At 38.3% G+C, this 12,602-nt stretch overlaps 1 protein-coding gene and 1 pseudogene across 1 annotated transcript; one reads left to right on the plus strand and one right to left on the minus strand.

The window, feature by feature from the left end:
• Window positions 1–6,720: 6,720 nt before the first annotated feature.
• Window positions 6,721–7,284, minus strand: LOC143656853 (interferon omega-1-like). Its single transcript, XM_077128633.1, has one exon. It carries the CDS (start codon window positions 7,282–7,284, stop codon window positions 6,721–6,723), a length of 564 nt encoding a protein of 187 aa, XP_076984748.1.
• A 34-nt stretch (window positions 7,285–7,318) lies between these two features.
• Window positions 7,319–11,694, plus strand: LOC143656864 (interferon alpha-2-like; annotated as a pseudogene).
• Window positions 11,695–12,602: the final 908 nt, after the last annotated feature.

Below are 12,602 nucleotides of genomic sequence, written 5' to 3' on the forward strand. Positions count from 1 at the left end.
TTTTTGCATTCATAAATACAGCTCAAACAAACACTATCTTGTTATTCTGGTTAATTTTCTGTGTGATCTTTCCTTTTCTGTCTTTGATTTATTCAACCAAAATTGATTAGATTGACTTTAGACTAAGGAGATGATCGAGATTTACTAACATAAATTTCACATTTCTAATGAGAACTTTTTTCTTATTTTTGGTTTTGTGTCGTTATTTTGTAATGGACAGGACATCAAAATCTCCTTTCTCTTCCCTATTTCTAATGTCCTGCATTCTTCACAGCTAGACATCATGGCAGAAGATCAGAATGGCGATCCTCTCAGCCAGGTTTTACCTGCAGTCACCAGATGGCAGTAAAATGGTGGATTTACACTTCTTTGGTTAAGAGACATTTCACTATGAAAAGAAAGACTCCAAAGCTGAGGGGGCATGGAGCACAGAAGGAAACATTGCCTGAAATCTCTGTGATGTCATTGTTTTAGCTTGATCCAGTCTGAAGTTGGATCATGGGCCAGTTTGAAAGTATTACGTACCCCAAAAGCCATGTTTCAGTCATAAACCAATCTACTGAGGGCAACTGTTTCATGTAATCCTGCTTCAATACCTTAGTCTTGGAATCTTTGATTAGATTATCTTCAGGGAGATGTGACACACTTAATTATGGGTGTGACCTTTTGATTACATGGAGATGTGACTCCACCCATTCCAGGTGGTTCTTGATCAGTTTACTAGAGCCTTTAAAACAGCAAAGTTTTTGTAGAAACCTGAGCACAACAGACCCAACAATAACTTCACAGCAAAGATGCCAACACTTGGAGAACACAGACAGAGATGTCTGGAGATTCTTGGGGCCCAGCAGATGTCTCCATGAGATGTTAATCAGGCCAGAACCTGGAGAGGGTCAAGGGAAGCCAAGAGATGAAAGCCAGTCCCAAAGATGCAAAGTGAAGAACCCCCACAGGAATAGTGGCTGAAAGCATGGAGACCAGGAGCAAAGTACCAGCAGACGGCAGCCACGTGACTTCCCAGCTGGCATACGTGTTCCAGACCCATCAGCCTTTCTTGAATGAAGATAACCTCTTGTTAGTGGACACTTTCACTTCCTTAGAACTGGAAACTTATAACTTATTAAATTCTCCTTTTTAAAAGCCATTATAGTTCTGACATATATGTCAGAAGACAAGTTCCCAAAAGAAAATGGCCATTAAAGGTTTACAGTAATGGATGAAAGAAGTCAGCTCAGGTCCTTAAACTTAATACTCAGACCCAACCAATTCATCTGCTTCTTGGTTAAAGGTTATGGTGAAGCCAAGAGAAAGGGATGGTCCACATGGCACTCAAGAAGACCTTTCAGCTATTTCTGTAATTCTAAGTGAATCTCACCACGGTTTCAAAGGTAAAGTCTTAAAACACTCAGAAGCTGTGGTAATGATGGCAACAGTCTTATCATCAACCAAGAGAGTTTTGCTTCCCACAGTGGAACTATATTCAGAGGCAGTTTACAAACTAAGCAGCATGTCAGTCGCATCACGTTACAGTCATATGCCTCATTCTAATACAAGAATTCTTTAATCCTAGTAGATTACTGCCTTATTGACCACAAGATTTCTGACAATTACTAAGAATATGGCACTAATATGGCACACTGAACCAAATAACTGTTATCATAAGTGCATTCAAAATGAATATCATTTCACAAACAAAATAATACAACAGAAATCCGTTTCTATTCACTATTGTATTCAACCATCTCACCTGCTTATATATGAACATAAATTTCCAGGTATATCTATTCGTATTGTGTCAGCTACACACACTTATCAGGCTGACTAAAGTAACAGTCCTAGGAGGAACTGGCCATGAGACACGGAGTGAATTAAAATTGGTGAAAGTTTTAATTTAAAAATCAAGAGATAATTTGATTTTTTAAATATATTGTCTTTTAAGTTAAGACAATTGGAGAATTGAAAGGGATATGACAAGTGCCAAACACATAAAAATATGTGTTTTTTATGCATGTTTAAGATTATTATACATATATAACATATATTATACATACATAACATTAAAAAAAATTAAACATAACTGAATAAAATGAGAACCAAAAACAAAAGATTAAGACATTACAAATAAACTTCTTAAACATCCCTGTTAAAAAGAAAACTCTTGATTCATTTAAAAATTAACTCCATAATTATTCTCTGTACATGCAAATGCCTAATATCAAGGAATACAAAAAAAATGCAAACAGTGGACAAAAATAGAGCAAGACTATATGAGCGAAAGACAGAGAATGCAATATTTCTATAAGTGAGAACTTGATAATGCATAATAATATAAGCATCAATGAAAAAGGGCTAAATTTTTTAAAATAGTGACAACATAGAAAGGAAACAAATACAATTCTTAATTAAATTATAAATTCATGAAACTAAAATGTAAATCAAATAAAACATTCAACTATAATTTTTAGAAATATATAAAAATGTGAAAAGAAACATGATGCATTTAGAAATTTTAGCACAATATTTTTTTTCTAAACATAATATAGAAAAATAGGAAGAATAAAAAGAATTGGGAAACTATTTAAATAGTAAATTAGTGATGAGGACTCTGGGGTAATGTAAGTTAAAACAGGAAATACAACCTCTTTAAAATATTTATAAATCATTTTAAATATCATCACAGATTGGACTCTTTACCACCTGTCAGTAATAAATAACCATCACTTACTGAGCATCTACTAGATGCAAGATAACAAACTTCAGGTGCTGATAATTGAACTATTATCATTTACACCCCCAATATTTCCCCCAAGTTTATATGCTTCTCAGTGTGAAATTATTCAAAGTTACATTAGCGGAGTAATTCTGTATGATTAAGAAGATTAATCTTAGAAATATAAGATGCTTTTATACCAGAAAATATACAATTTCCTCTGGGAAATTCTCCTCTTCAAAACTCTACCAGGGGACACACTCTCATCACACATAATTGGAATCATGCTCCCTGGCCACAGGGGCTGCTCTAAACCTAACCAAGTTCCTCACTCCTTAGCCCCCACACAGTCCACCCAACAGAGCAATTACCAGGAGATGCCCCCCAAAATTGGAATTTTTGAATATAAAAAAATAACAAGGCTAGAAGAAGACTGAAGGTGGAAATGTGAGCAAAGGGAAATATTTCATTAGGACAGAGTGAGCTTTGGTATTTCAAGTCTCCTAGAATCTCAACTCCTGTGTGAGGTGCTGAATATATGATCTTTTGGATCATGCAGGAGGCAAATATTGACTCTAATGTACACAAACACACAGATATAGAGGTCCCAGTTGACATTCTCAGTGATTAGAAGGAAGGAATCATTTCCCTGGAAGCAATTGAATTTGCTGTCAAGCTTGCCCACAATTGTGCTTTGCATTACAAAGATGCCTGCTGCAAGATTCTGCCTCTAAAAACCAGGGATAGGTTACCAGTTCTTCTCTGTATTGATGTCTTCACAGGTGAAATATTGAAATTATCATGTTTTGCCCCTTAGATAACATTGCATAATGAATCAGGGTTTGATCATGGAAGGAAGACACTATAAGGATTAATTGTTCTTCAAAGTATCAATCCAAAGCATGTCAGGGTATGGTAGGCCTTCCATCTATATTCAATACAGATATTTTAATAAATTGAAAATGTAAATAGAATGAGTTAACAATAGAGAAAAAAGAAGTGAAAATTTAGCAAGGAAACTAAAAATAGAACAGGAGAATTAGAATGCAAATATAAGAGAGAAAGAATAGAAATGACAGATCAGAAATTATGTCCTCACATGAAAGAAAAACTTGACAAAGTTTCTCTAAATGAAGAAAAGCAATTGAAAGGAGATGAAAAGCATGATAGAAAATCAGATGTTATGAAAAGTAATGAATGGAGTTCCTGATAAGAGTGTAGGTACTCTTGAGGAACAAATAAGAATAGTTGCAAGAGAACAAATAATCAAAGATATAATGAAAGATTATTTCTCATATTTGAAAAGAGACCTGAGTCCGTAAATGAACAGAGGACAGCAGGACAAGACATGGTGGGAAAGGCTGTGAAGTATCTCCACTGCCCAGCGGGACTCTAGGTGTTCTAACAACTGTATACAAGTCCCCTGAGAAGCTGACATCCAGCTGCAAGACATTTTTCTCCAGTAACTAGGTTCATCGCCTAACACAAAAGTCCTCACTCTTATGTGATTGTTTAGGCACCGCCCAAAGTTCCCCATAAAGAGAAAGAACAGCAGAGTGGGGTGAATTTCTTCCCCTGAAGGTTATTCTCTTTGCTCCAGCTGTGACCTGTCCTGGCTGCCCACAGGGAGAGGAGAATGGAGACAGTGTGTGCCTTACTGACTCTGCCTGTGAGTCCTGCCTTGTACTGGGTGACCCTTGCAACATACGAACCTTTCTCCTGACAGCAATCAAAAGGGCTCAAACTCTGTGAGGCCAACGTAATAAAATGAGTCTCACTTTTTTCTTTAAAGAACAATTTTACATGCAATCTGATAAGGACATTTCACGTGTAAGTGGGGACCAATCCAAGATTATTGTGTTGCTGCGTTGACATCCAATCCCAACAAAGTATTAGCAAATGCAGAAAAATTTTTTCCAACCTTGTTCAACAAGCTAACACACTTAATAAATTAAAATCACTGTTCGGGGGGTTTACCATTCTTAGTTTTTCTAAGTGTGAAGTTTCATTACAGTTATCCCAGTTTCCATCCACGTGGAATATTGCGAATGGGAACATGGTTATACTTTTCTTTACCTGAAGGCTTCAGAGTATAAAAAAAGGGTGAAAATCATTAAGAAGTAGTGGACTAGGCCTTTGTTCTAGTTTTCTAGCTGCTGGAATACAATATACCGGAAATGGAATGGCATTTAAAACAAGGACTTCAACATGCCAGAAACCCGGGTTTGATTCTCAGTGGCTACCAATACAAAAAAAAAAAAAAAAAAAGAGGAATTTAATAAATTGCTAGTTCACAGCTCTAAAACTGTGAAAATGTCCAAAATAAAGCAAAGCTATAGAAATATCCAGTGTTAGGCATCCAGGGAAAGATACCTTGGTTCAAGAAGGCTGATGGTGTCCAGGGTTCCTCTGTCAACGTTAAGGGCACATGGCAAACATGGTGAGGTCTGCTAACCTTCTCTCCAGATTCTTGCTTCATGAAGCTACCCCAGGGACAAATCCTTTCATCAGAAAGGTCTGTGGCTGCAGGGGCACTCCTGGTTCTCATGGCTCTCTCCTCTCCTGTCTCTATTGCTCTCTCCAAAATGTTTCCACAATTTTAGTATTCCAGTAAAGTAACCAAGACCCACCTGGAAAGTCATATCTCCATCAGATCAAGATGAATATGCACAATTATGTGAGTCACATCTCTGTGGAGATAATCTAATCAAGCTTCCAAGCTATAGTACTGAACAGGGATTGAAATAAATGGTTGCTGCCACAAGATTGGATCAGGAGTAAAACATGGCTTTTCTAAGGTATGTAGTCCTTTCAAACCAGCACAGCCCTGGATTCAGAAACCTAATGAGACTCCTGTTATCGTCCTCTGAGTGAAAAGCTCAGGGTCCTTTTGGTTGCTTATGATATAATTGCATCATATTGTTACAAGTATTTGGAAATAAGAATTTTTGTAGATGACAGACAAGTAATAGTTATAATACATGCACCATCAATTGGTTTTGTCTTCACTTTTTCTCTTCTGCATCACTCTGGTAACAAATCTTTCTTCCAGGAAGGAAATGTTAACCATGTGACAAAGCTTGGACAGCCTCCACAGTCCTAAGTTCCAAGGAAGGACAAATCAAGAAATTGGAATCTACAGAAGAAATTGTTGTTGAATATCAAAGAAAACTCTTTCTGCCTGGATGGCTAAGACAGTGGAATCTGAATCTAGGATAATTTGTGGCCATCTTTACTATGATATAAAGACATCATCCAAAGGATGGGAAAAACACATATTCCCGGGGATTTTGCTTGAGTCTGATAGATCCCACTGGAATTCCCGCAGCAGCCAATGGTTTGCTCTTGCCTTCATACACCCTGCTGAGGCATCTTTTGCTTTTCCTGTGTAGCCCAGATTCCAAATGCAACTAATTTTATAAATACTTTTTAATGTCCATGTGCTTTGCTGTATGTAAGCTCCAGAAGGTCAGAAAACACTCAACTATTTCTCAAGGCTCTATCCCCATGATCATTAAATGAATGAATGAATGAATGAATGGATGAATGGATGGATGGATGCACTGCATTACATACTTTGCAAATCATTTCACAGAATTAGCAACTAAGGGAACATTTATTTTCTTCAAAGAACAGAAATGACTGAAAAGAAATTTAATTATGATTTATAAACTATTAAAACAATAAGTAATGTATTTATTACAAAGCAAATGTGACCATGTTTATGGAAAACAGAACATATGAATACAAACACCATAAAAATTATAAGTTAATTGAAATGTTTAAATAAATAAATACATATTTTGTGAAATAAAGTTCAGTTACGGGGCAATAGTTACATTTATTCAGATTCTGAAAATATTTGGTCATACATATGCCAATAATACTGATAAAATATGCTAAATATGAATCAAATTATTTTCTAGCTGAGACAAAAAATATTGGCTTTTGAAATGACTGGAAAATTAAGTCTGAGATTGGATGTTCATCTTTGGGAATCACTTTCCTTCCTAAATCCTGAGTTTCCTTGTGAGCACATGAATGAAGAGAAGCCATCTCCTGATTTCCACTCTGACAACCTCCCAGGCACAGTGACTGTTTTTCTTCTCTTGTAGATAGAGATGGATTCTCTGGAAGTATCTCCTCACGGCGAGTGTGGGTTCCTTCATTCCCAGGAGAGATCCTTCTTCTCCCATCTCCTGCAGCAAACAGGTCTCAAGGTCCTCCAGCTGGCGGTGAAGTCCTGAGAGGAGTTGTTCCAGGAGGGTCGTGTTCCAAACAGCAGAGGAGGCCTCTGTGTGGAAGAGGTTGAAGATCTGCTGGAGCATCTCGTGGACGACAGACAGGGCCTGGGCCTTCTGGACCCGGCTGGCCTCCACCATCTCCTGGGGGAATCTGAAGTCAGTCCTGTCCTTCAGGCAGGAGAGAAGGGAGACCTTCCCCATTTGTCCCAACACTGTGAGGGTCTCCTGCTTTCCCATGTCAAGGCTCTGAGGCAGGTCACAGCTGAAGGAGCCGATGGGGCTGGAGAAGATCATCACCAACACCACCAGTGAAGGGACTGAAAAAGCCATTGGTGAGTTCCAAGGAGACCCTCTTCTGGCTGAGATGGGGGACCGTGAGCTTCGAACCAGGTTCTCTGAGGACCTTCTTCTGTGTGTGCCATTTAAATACTGAAGACATGAAATTTCATTTTCTGAATTTCACCCAGAACTTTCTATTTCCCATTTTGGAAATTCCCTCCTCCTCAGTGTCCTGAGAAGACGTATCAGTTGTAATTCTTTCTGTATTCTTACACTGAGAGTTCAGTTTCCCCATTAAAATATTAGAAGTCCAATCCAATGGGACGTTTACTATCTTAATAAACACCATTTTTAATACAGCTGTCTGGATCCTTTCTTCCGTATGTTAAGAACAACTTTGAAGAAATCATTCTTCAGTTTCTTCTTAAATCTTCTTTCTCCCCTTGAGATATCCTTCATGGAAGTTTTCATGTACTAATCGGGCATGAAAGATATGTCCTTTATATGCATAGATCTACTTGTGTTTTCTGTCATATTCTCAATAGAGGGCACTTGGCAATCTAAAGCAAAAGGACTCCTTATGCTTCCTTCAACCTACAAGAGTTTCACCTGGTTCATGTTGATACAGTTGATAGAAGGTTGTAGAACTAAGAACAAGAAGCACGTGGTTCATATATATCCCCATTTTCTTTCTGGAGTATCTTTGCCCCCACTTTAAGTTAATAATGAAACCACGAAAAGGGAATTAGATATCTGTGCATGCAGTGGTGTGGTTTGATAAGATGGGGAGAGTTCTATGATTTGAACGGATAATTGGTTCTAGTTTCAAAGACATACTCAAGTGCACCATTATTATTACTTCTTTCAAAGCATCTTCTCGTCACACCCGTATTTCCACAAATGTAGTACATCCTCTCCTCATAGCCTAGACTTTTAGTATTTAGTTTAGTGTTCTTACATCACCTACAAAGTTCTTAAAATCATCCCTTGAAAGCAAGGAACATGTCAGCATACCTTTCCTAGAACCCTTTACACAATCCTATATTTTGTGATGGTAGGTGTGGGGAGATGAATTGCTGTGCATATGAGGCTATAATATTTATTCTCCCACCTCTGCTCCTGTTAGTTCAAGCATCACCATATAGTTTGGTGTGTATGTGAATGGCCCAGAATAGTTAGTAGTGACATACTCTTTTTTTCAGGTGTATAATGAGTCTGATAGCCACCTCTCCCCATAAGGGGAATAGTTTTCCATCATTATTAAATCCATATATCTTAAATAGCTTTATGATATACAGCTTACCAAACTCAGTTTTCTTTATTCTACTTAATTGAGGTAAGTTTTGAACTATTCATCATTGCACTGAGCGCGCACTATACCAATATGATTAATCTGCCCTCAAAATGAGTAAGGTGCAACTATTACTATGTCGAGACATTCAAACAGGTAGAATGTGTGCACTCAGCTTTCTTGTGGTTTCTGGCAGAGACGTCCAGCCCAGCCCATTTTTTCAGCTTTACCAAAAGAATGGCTAAGTGATCCATTTATTCTCTGACATTTTATACATAATTTAAAAATTGTTCCCTCTTTGGTATTTGTCTTTGCACTGATTAAATGTTTTCCTAATGCCCCTGTAATGTTTCCAATTTCACTTCGAGATTTGTTACAAAAAAAGGGAAGAGAAAATACAATAAACAAAAAGGAACGTATTCTCCCCATGATTTCAGTACAGCAGAATTTGGCTCACTTTCAATATTCCTAGAAAGTAAAAGTAAGCAGTCATTGAAAAGTAATACACATAGGCAAAAGGAAAGTAAATGGTGAAAATTACAAAAGAGGAAGTGACACCTCCTCTCCTGAAATGACAAAATGACACAGCTAATATCACCACCACAAGTCAGGGGTGCTATACAGAATAACAGGTTTCAGTGCAGCAGGTGGATGAGACTGTTGAACCTACAGATGGCTCCAGAAGGAGGGCGACTGGACCTTTAAAAGAGGCTGTTGCTTAAAAAGCTAGTCTTCAGCTTTAAAATTAGGCGAATTTTTTTCTTACTTAATTTCTTCCCAGTTCTTTTCTCTCTCTTCTTCATCCCCCTCCTCCTCCACATTCTTCTCACTCCTTCTGTTTCTCTCTCTCTCTCTCTCTCTCTCTCTCTCTCTCTCTCTCTCTCTCTCTCTCACACACACACACACACACACACACACACACACACACACACACACACACACACAGAAATGACCCAACTCCACGGATTTAGTCACACCAACTGATCGAGAGTGGCTTGTAAACTGAACGGCCATTTAATTAATTGCAAGAGATGTTTCATATCTCAGGAGTGAATAGATGTTATTCATTTGGACAGGGCATTACCTCCATACACATGTTCAAGTTCACACAAAGATGAAATTGGAAACAAAACTTGTTTTTTTTTCTTTTGAGCTGAGAAATAAAGAGGCTGATCATCTCGGGAAACATCCATCTAGTTTCCTTAGCTGGCTGGGTTGCTTTTCTTCATTATGGAAGAGGCTAACAAGTCTTTGTTTTCTTTTTTCCAGATGTTGTCACAATTACATCACAACAACCATCTGCAGGGCATCTTGATGTAATGAAAACAATCATTTCCGTGTAGTAGGAGTGAGGTAGCCAAGGTCACACAACAAGGACAAACTAGAACAGTGACTTGAACCCGGGTTGCCCAGCCCAGGAGTTTAATATTGCAACCATGAAAGGCAAAGATGCTTCTGAATCAGACATTTTCCCTGACATACATAAAACTGAACAAGTTCTTTCCATCTAGCTCCCATTTTTCCTATTCACTGAGAGCATCACTGGCTCTTCCAGATAGACCAGAATCCTTTCGGATAGAATACAACTCGCTTAACACCTTCTAATTTCCAGTCCTGTCTTTCACATAAATGATGCTAGTGTTGGGTTCACCTGGATCTCTGAAAGTCCCCTTTCCCACATGAGATATTTTCAGAAATTAATCAGACATTTAAAGTATCTACCTAAATTAGTTTTTACTATTTCTATTTTCAGAAGCCTTCATATTTCCATCAGACTTCTTTAATGCTAGGATATATGCCCTTTGGAACACGTACTCCTTTTTGCACTTGCTGTGAGGCAGAGATTCCTCGTCTGCTCCTGTGACAGACACTGCTCTAGAATCTAGGGGCAGTGTAACTGCCCTTAGGGAGCTCACAGTCCAGTGAGAGGTCAGAAGTCAATCAATTAGTTAGGGTGATGACTTCATTACCAGTGTGCAGAGAGCAGCTAAAGGCTAAAGTGTTAAGGTGGAGAGAGTACTGTTTAGGGTTTGTCTACCATTTAAATAATGTTTTGTTGAGCTCGGTACCTCTTTGAGTTTTGTTTCTCCATTTATAGAACATAAATGACAATGATGATTGTATGAAAGGGAAACTGAAGATTCAATGAAATTATGTTTGTATATGACTTAGCCGAGAGCCTGTACATAATAAACACATGATAAAATATGGCCATAATGTTAGTACTATAAAAAATATCTTTACAGAAGCAATGAGATAATGTCATGAAAAGTTTTGGGTACCATTGCAATCCCTACAATACCCTTTCACTGACATTGTCTAGAATTTTCTCCCAAGCTGCAACCAAGAGGATGTGAAAAAATGTCTATCAAAGCTGTGGCAGATACTGCATGGCACTTCTTGCTCTGGAGACTTCCATCAGGTACTCATGTTGATAGACGTTCATTTTTTAATTGAATTCAGAAATACCCAAAACCTTAGGAAGGGAAGCTAAAGGGGTAAAATAGAAAAACCCAGAAAATGAAGGTTTGTGTGCTGTGAGCACCACGTGTCTCCACCATGTGCTGAGATGAGGCTCCCTCTCCAGGCAGCTCTGCAGAGTCACCAGCTCCCCAGGGGCCCTCCCAGGCTCTGTGCTGATGGCTCTGCTGAGGCTCTGCCCCTTCCCCACCTGTTGTCCAGCCTGTGTCCTGCCTGGAAGCCATGGCCATCGGGAACCTTCACACTGGTGGGTCAAATGGAGAGAACTTTCTTGCTATTAGGTCTGAGGAAAGGGAATGACTTCTGATCTCCCCACATACACATGGTTGAGAAGCAGGTTGAGAAGATGCTACCACCGCTGTCCAGCTTGAGCTACTCCAGCAAATCTTCAACCTTTCCATCACAAGTGGTTCTTTTCCGGCCTGGGATGAGATCCTGCTGGACACATTCCTCTTTGGACTTCATCAGCACCTGGATGACCTGGAGACATGTTTGGAGAAAGAAATGAAGGAAGATCAGACACCCCTGGGAAATGAAAGCTCCAGACAGATTGTGAGGAGGAACTTCCGAGGACTCAGGGTGTATCTGAAAGAGAAGCAATTCGGTTCCTGTGCTGGGAGGTAGTCCGAGTTGAAATTCGAAGGTGGTTTCTCTTCAGTAACAAGCTCAAAGGAAACCAGCAGAAATAGTGAACATGGTGATTCTCAAAAGAGTTCATCTGGTCAACTAATTTGCTATTTCCAAGACAGATTGCAATCTCCATCGCTGTTTTTACGCCAGATTAAAAACAAATCATGGAAAATTTTATGGAGTCATAAAATCCATAGCTTGCACTTTTTGCCAAGGAGGTCTTCTTTCTATAGCTAAGTTATGTCAGAATGCCCACCATAATATGACTAGTGCTGGGGATTCCTAGTCCCTCCTCATTCAGGTACTTTGTCTGGGTTTATTTGGTGAGAAAATGCTTTGGACTACCTTTATATTAAAAAAGTGTGGGGGACAGGCCATGGTGGCTCAGCAGGCAGAGTTCTCACCTGCGATGTGGAGACCCAGGTTCGATTCCCAGTGCCTGCCCATGCAAAAAAAAAAAAAAAAATGTGTGAAGCAAGAAAATGGTTTTCTTCAAATGTCATTTATTTCCCATAACTAAAGAATTTACAGTACAGTCATGTACAAAATACAATATTAAACAAGTGTTTAATGGACAGTAAAAAATTATAATTCCAACACCCAAAAACCAAATAAAATAATATAAAAAACTGTAGAAAGACATTAAAACTGTATCTCAAAGAGCCATCTTTTTCCAGATCAATTTCAGACCCCCAAGGAAATAAAGCATCCATGATTATCACATATGAAAATAAAATAAATGTCATCGGAATCAGTTATTTTCCCCACTGAAGTAGAAAACACAGAGAGAAATTCAAAACTATATGATAGCAAATTATGCTTCTGATAGTTCTGATTTAATTTTCTTTCAACCTTATTTAACATAGCTTTATAAATTACTGTACAAATGTTATTTTCATGGTTTTGAATCTGGTACCAATTCGTTTACATTTTTTTTAATCAATATATACTGGCTACCAATTCTAAT

The sequence above is a fragment of the Tamandua tetradactyla genome, chromosome 2, assembly GCF_023851605.1.
Source record: "Tamandua tetradactyla isolate mTamTet1 chromosome 2, mTamTet1.pri, whole genome shotgun sequence".
NCBI lineage: Eukaryota > Metazoa > Chordata > Mammalia > Pilosa > Myrmecophagidae > Tamandua > Tamandua tetradactyla.

Coding starts and splice junctions, on each gene's coding strand:
- LOC143656853 (XM_077128633.1), bottom strand. CDS start 7,284: ATGGCTTTTTCAGTCCCTTCACTGGTGGTGTTGGTGATGATCTTCTCC.